This window comes from Ruditapes philippinarum, unplaced genomic scaffold, assembly GCF_026571515.1.
Source record: "Ruditapes philippinarum isolate M1 unplaced genomic scaffold, ASM2657151v2 ctg236_1_1_1_1, whole genome shotgun sequence".
Classification (NCBI taxonomy): domain Eukaryota; kingdom Metazoa; phylum Mollusca; class Bivalvia; order Venerida; family Veneridae; genus Ruditapes; species Ruditapes philippinarum.
The window spans coordinates 383,642-391,043 of NW_026855129.1; the positions used below are offsets into that span (position 1 = coordinate 383,642).

Here is a 7,402-nt window from a genome sequence, read left to right on the forward strand (position 1 = left end):
GGAAAATGTTATTTTGATGTGTGAAAATGTATTACTTAAACGGCGAAATGAAATTCAGTGAAATATAATATAATTTGAGAATTAAGTCAAGTAGAATACGAGATAATCTGTAAGTTCACAAGCTTGTTTTAACTCAAGATAAAAGGTTACTGACACTGATGCTTTCACATGTTGTCTGTTTGTTAATTGTTCACGCAACTCCAGGGACATAGTTGTCATTGCAATGTGATTGTATCAGTTCAATGGTAGCTGTAAGAACCTGCACGAACTTCATTGCAGTGTTTTTGAATTTCCCAAAACTAAACAAATCAGCGTTATGATTCTTCAGCATTGTACTTCTCCTGAATGAAGTTGGTACACGAATACTTTTAGTTATGCTCCGGGCAAAAATTAAGTATGAAAATTTAAAAAGGGCAAACAGGTCCAAATAATGAAAAGAAGAGTTATGGTTCTTAAGCTTCTTAAGCACTGCAATTATTCCTAAATGAAATTAATCGTCTGTGAAGTGAGTTGATAACTCACTTATGTGTCGGGCGAACATGTGACAGGCGGACAATCTGCTTTAGTTACCCCATCACAACTCCGTGATATCGGGATATAATAACTATTCTACTCATTCATGTGATTTATCAACACATGAACGGAATATATCCTTGTCAATCTAAAAAGAAAATTTATGACAAGTTCTTACAATAATACAATTATTGGTAGTATAAGTCTGGACCCAATACATTTGACACAATATTAAACACAACCTGTTGATAAGTTACAAAAATGATTTATATTTCTTCGTCTCCAAATAAAAGGAACACTTTATCATTATCCTCCGTATGTATCTGAAATATATAAATGAAATATTGAAATACATGAACTTTCATTTTCAATCAGAAAAGTTGAAATGCCTTTTAAATTTAGATTCTAGAATTTTGTAAGATATTGTTATTTGCACCAATAACTAATTTTGAGTGGGATTTCTACATAGGTAATAATTACAATGTTCCTGTTCGTAATACATGCAATGTATGTCTTATTAAAACATCATTTTAAAGATAGTAAGATAATAATTAAAAATGAGAATTTCATTCGAAATATAATCATTATTTACCTAGCTTGAAAGCCAACAAAATCATTTTTATATGAATCGCTGAACTTTTTATACCAGAATGAATCATCAAAATGGTGTTTGAAGTATAGGTTATGTAGATATGTAGCTGGTAAATATAATTATACATACACTAGAGACACTGGGTGTTATTGATCTCTGTACTTCAGTGTCGTCTATCGGGACCTGGAGAGACCTTTGCCGCGCTATTTTCCTTAATGTTAGTATTGTACACACGATTAATGCTGCACCAATTATTCCTACGCCGATAGGTACCAGAACAGTGACTAGATACCGCTTTTCCTAGAATGATAAAAAACTGGATAAAGTGTGATCCCTCAGAAGCATTAATCACAACAAATTACATGAAAATTGCAGGCTCGGTTTGACTGAGTCTGTACATGTCGGATAATGAAAAGTGCAACATCCCTCATGCCCCCTAGCACCGGCTTGAGTAGTACTCATTTTCAACACATTAAAGTATTGGAATTAATGATCCCAAAGAACCAGAAAAAATAACAACACTGAAGTGAAGTGAATTATATGAAATGTATTTATTATTCGGGGGTATTTCGTGCCGTTTAACAAAACTCAAGCGTCAGTTAAACACATTAATTTTTTACAAAATTCATGTCAATTTTAATGCTTTACAATTTTACATTCCATGGCACTTGCATATCATAATTTGATATATTTGTAGTTACTAAGCATTTTATATAAAACGGATTTGATATTTTCTGGAAACATATTCATTTTGGTGTATGGTAGTCTTAATTTTTTATTTTAATTGTTCATGAAGTCATGTGGAAAATAACGCACCTAGAAATGTCGCGGTTTATTATGCTAGTCAGTATGTTGTTTTTTTTTTTTAATCTAAAGAAAGCGATTCTATTTATTAAAGTAATAAACTGTAAAGCCGCTATAAACGTGTCAATATTCTACCATAAATAGGCAGACTTTAATATCATAAAATATATTTACGGTTCTATGGTAACGCGATTAAAATGTCTTAAGTCTAAGAGCGAAACAAAATAGGATTCTTAATTCAAGTAAACTGCAAAAAAAATGTTATACAACGAAAAAAAAACGAATTTTTTGTTTGAATCTGTCAGATGCTATTTATAGAAATGAGATGCAGGAGCAAGCAATATTTGTCACTCTAGTGGCATAGAGGATGAACTTCATATGATATATGTGTGTCCCTAGAATATGTTGCATTGATAAATATTATTACGAAATACCATCTATGTTTAAACGTACAAAGCCTACAAACATTGACTGATTTTGTTACGAAACTGAAGAATAAACATAATATGTTGCAATAAATCTTTGCATCATTGATTATAAAATATGTTCAATATATTGTTATGTATCCCGATGCCTCATATTTCCGTCTAACTGTTTAACAAAGACAGCAAAAGTTAGAAGAATAAAATTCCCGAAAATAAATTGAATATTTTAAGGAAGACATGTCCATTACATCATAGTTTATTCCATTAAGTAATGATGTACACAACAAGGCGATCAACGCGCATCTGCTGCCTAGTCAGTAAAAGTTGTTACTCATATTTCCAAGGCAATTACATTTTAACTGTTTCAAAAGAGAACCAATACTAAACTTTATTTTTAGTACATCTTTACATTGTCTCGTCTGTATGGCATTTATCAAATATTTCAAAGGTTGTTTAACAAAGAAAGACCATTGTCTTAAAAGGTATGAAAACTCAAAGTAAATTGGTAAAATAATTTATTTTGCTTTTCATTTGAATAAAATAAAACAATATTGAAGATCAACAAGGCAAGGGCAACGTTCAAAGGATGCAGCCCCGCGACACACCCAAGTTGGGCACACAGAGTTTATTCAGAAGTATATGTAACATTTTAATAAGATAACAGTATAAAGGTGAAACTAAAACTTCTGACATGTGCATGAAGATGCACTCGAGGCTGTTTATGCCGAATACCTAGGAAATTTAGGTAACACGGAAACATTAGACACCAATAACTTTATTCATGTTATATAATGTTGTTACATGTATATACATTCGAGTGTAAATTGTAATTTACACAGGTAAGATTGGTATACTTAATCTTGTATATATTATAGTTATTTATTTTTTTGACTTTGACATAATAATGTATAAATTATGTTATGGTTGAGGAGCGAAATTCTCAAGTCTAAAAATAAAATTCATGTTCTGTTTGTATTTTAATAAATAATCCTTAATATGATCATACGATGTTTTATTTTAAAAACAACGATATTCCCCTTTATTCAAATATGTTTATCTGAGAAAGCATACCTGTGCCATCATAGTTCCAAATGGTGCATCTTCCATGGGTGCTTAAAAGAAGAATAAAAACAACAATTCTACATCTTTGAAATAAAATTAAAATGATTTATTTGTACTCTGTTGTGACAGCAGTTGCTCTATTGAAAATAACCAAAATATTTTCCATTTCAAAACATATCCAAACGATTTGTATGATAATATTTATACAATATATTTCAGGAACATTTAGTCTTTAAATACTTCAATACAAGAAGTTAAAGACATACTAGTATAGTTGTATTTATATTGCAAAGTAATTTACTTGTCAACTATATATATCATAGAAAAATGAAACCAAAATTATATAAACAGACATATATTACCTAGCTGCAAATGATGCTGTAATTGCATTTTGCTCCGACTTAATGTAAACGTTTGAACACTGCCTTTCCGATCGTGCAACTTGTAGGGAACATTGTGTGGTTTTAGCTCTTTGGCCTTACTTTCTGGTTTCTTTTCTGCTTTATGTTCATTCTGGTTTTCTTTTTTAAATGAGAATTGAGTGGTAACTTTGTTGTAGTTTGAGGACTCTATACTTGTGTTAATTATGGAGAATATTTGATTATCGTTGGCAGTCTCTGAAATATTCTTATCGATTAATGCTTTATCCAGCGAATCATTCTTGATGATCGAATTGGGTGTTGTTATAAATATCGTATCTGTACTTTGAACATCTGTATAATTACGAATCTCATTATCTAATGCATTGCCTGTAACGTTTTGAAACTCATTAAAGTCAAGACTTGAATTTCCTTTATTGTTTCTTACAATGCTTGTACCGTTAAAATTTATACTAGGTAGACCTTGGTCTGCTACCTTAACATGACTAGAAGAATCTGACAGAGCACTTTCGACATATGATGACAGTACATGAACAAGGAAATTGATCACCACTTTTTCCAAAATCATCTTGAATCGTCATTTATCTTATTGTAGAAAAATCACATGTTTTTATCATCACTCTCTCTCTACGCAGAAGAAAACTTGCTTAACTGTTTATGAATCAACAAAACTGAAACAGAAGGAATACCATTTGCAAATGATTCTAAAGGACATACAGCATAGGTATTGACAGTATCGTTTCTCGTCAAAATTACAAAAGTGTCAGATTTTTTTGTTTATAATCTTAAAACATCAAGTTGTCAACAAGCAATGCCTTAATAGTAGGTATAAAAATGAGACATACGCCCTAATAGCCACCAGTATGTGATTCTTTCTTAATTAAGTCTTATCAAGTTCTGCAAACCGAAATCTAATAAGCAAAATAAGTCGTTGTACTAAAGTTTCTCTACAGAAATTGATTCCTTTCATAAGCTCTTATTAACTTACTTTACCATTCATTTCTCGCTAGATTAATTCCGAGATAATGAAAACAAGATTTCCAAGAACGAAGCTTGGTATTTATTTTGCCACATACAATCTTGGATATAAAAGTATTAGAAATACATGTCACATAGACACTGGGTGATTTAACTATACTGTAGAAACATTTCTCATATTTCAAATAACATAAATATCCTTGTATGTGTTTAAAATATACTCGTGTCTTTTCCCACTCCGTAAAATGACAGCACGTTCTTGCAGATGTTTTGGCATGACGTCATATACAGTGTGCAAACATAACGTAAATAGAGAATATTGAACGTGTGGAGTTCAATAGTGAATCTATTAACGAGTTAAAGTAATTTATTTTAATACAGCCTCTGGCGACCATAATGATGTTTTATTCAACGAGTTCAATGAATTCAGTAATGAATCTACACGAATATAATATTCTATTTCACATACCAAATATAAAGACTGTTTAAAGAGAAAAATATTCATTTTTTCATTGGCGCGCCTATAGGACAACGATATTATTTAGCGTGTCTTTACACTTTGTATGTAAACAGTAATGCAAATGACGTCACGTCAAAATACATGCACGGCCGTGCAATACCATTTTTACAAGGTAAGTCGCAAAGGTGGAACAAAATGCTAAATGTTAGCGTTACAGTATTAGTATGTAAGTCATAAATTTAATTTTGTCGTGTTGATTGTTCACTGGGTAAGTCATAAAAGGAATTTCATAACTGTCTAGCTTCATATCTGAATTTATTCAACTTTTTCAAGACCATAATATTATGTTGGCCAAAGGACCGTATAACATAATTTGAGAATAGACGTACAGACATTCAATACCCTGTATTTCTTCAAACATGTGGTGTATGCTTTACTTTCAAGAGGGAAAAACACATCCATTTTAGGTGCCAATTTATTTATGAAATATGTCAATATTCATGCTATTTTTCATGAAAATTTTGAAAATGTTTTTTAAAGGTGAAATATTGTGAACAAAGAAAATAATTTACACATTGCAAACAGCACTTACAATACACTGAAATTATCATAAAGAGGTAAAATATGTATAAATATCCCTTACGGCGTTAGTAACGCAGTAGAAATATGGTGAAAATTACAGCACAATCAGTTATCAATCGCACATAACATTATTAATTGAATCTTTTTACTTTAAATTAAATTTTTTTGGAAGTTTGATTTTCTTGAAATATTTGTGTTCGACTGGAGGCATGCCACTTTTGAAAAACGAAGTATCAGAATCACAACATTTTGTTTTTATATCAAAGAATATTTTATTCCTATCATTTTAGAAATATACATGCTCTTATTAAAAGTTGTAATTTCAACCATTGTCAATAAATCTAACTATTCATACTACCATGTTAAAGGAACTCCACTGAGGTTTATAAGCCTGAAAACATAAAAAAAATATATTTTTTCACATAGATAAGCATGAGCACTTAAAAAAGAAATATAAATAAATTATAATTAAGAAATACATTGAAAATCATATGTTTGTGCTATGCTCAGTTCGATTTGACTGAAAAGCGTTTAAACGCTTTTCAATTTTGGGTCATTTTTCACTATTTTAATAATTATTCTGGAACAACAGAGCGAGCTAATGATCTGAAATTTTGTACATAGGTTATTAGTATAGGTCTACATCAGATGGAGTAATAATCTCAAAAAATTATTTCCAGTCCCGTCATGTCAAAAAACCTCAATGGAGTCCCTTTAAAGCAAAGGAGCAATGTTCTATTTACTAGAAATATTTCAAAAATGTTCAAATGCTTCTACATTAATTCCTCCTTATTATAATTATAACAAAAATGAAAGAAAAATGTATATACCCGTATTCATTTATATTTTAACTTAACAAGGACATGAAAAATAACTAGTTTTATTATATTTATAAAGTTCTATCATATAATTACAAATATATCCGAGTGATGACGCAGTTTTCTGAAAACTTGCGCTGAATAAATTAATACAAATATATTTTTAGATGAATTTTGTTCAATAAATTATTTACCTTTGAGTCACAAAAATCCATTTTTCCTCTGACTTGCGTGCACTAGTCAATTTAAAAAACAAGCAAAAACTAACGTTTTATATTTTTATAATTTTATAGCTTAGAAAAGCTTCACTTGTATATACAAGTTATAAGTGCTCTATACAAGAAATCCATTAGTTATAGTTTGATGGTTGTTTGATAGAGCATATTTTACGCTCCTGGTTAAAGCGTTCACTATATTCCAATATCGACAAATGACTTGTTCGTTCTTACTCGGGCGTGATTATAGTATATAGATGTATCTCACGTTACTAAATAGGTAAACTGAGAAATATAAAAACTGCATGACGCAGTAAAAATGAAAATCAACGGTAAAGGCTTGACAGCTTAACAAAGAACGATAATGTGGCTGAACTTTGCTCTGGTCAATTCAACATGGCTCCCTGACATAATCCGGACCACCACCACCAACAAAATGTAAAATAATGAACGCTCTGTTGGACCTAGTATGTTCATAGATGGCAATATATAAGCGTTTTCTATGACAAATACTTTTTCAATTAAAGGCATTTTATGTCTAGCATGGTGAACTGACATCACAGAAGAGAAAAT

At 30.6% G+C, this 7,402-nt stretch overlaps 1 protein-coding gene across 1 annotated transcript; it reads right to left on the minus strand.

Moving 5' to 3' along the window:
* Positions 1-417: 417 nt before the first annotated feature.
* LOC132742205 (uncharacterized) lies at positions 418-7,082 on the minus strand. The gene is made up of 5 exons (XM_060730535.1): positions 6,809-7,082; positions 3,759-4,447; positions 3,406-3,446; positions 1,235-1,405; positions 418-836 (listed from the first exon to the last, which is right to left on the minus strand). The coding sequence occupies exons 2-5, from the start codon at positions 4,342-4,344 to the stop codon at positions 780-782; spliced, it is 855 nt and encodes a 284-aa protein (XP_060586518.1). The 5' UTR covers positions 4,345-4,447; positions 6,809-7,082; the 3' UTR covers positions 418-779.
* Positions 7,083-7,402: the final 320 nt, after the last annotated feature.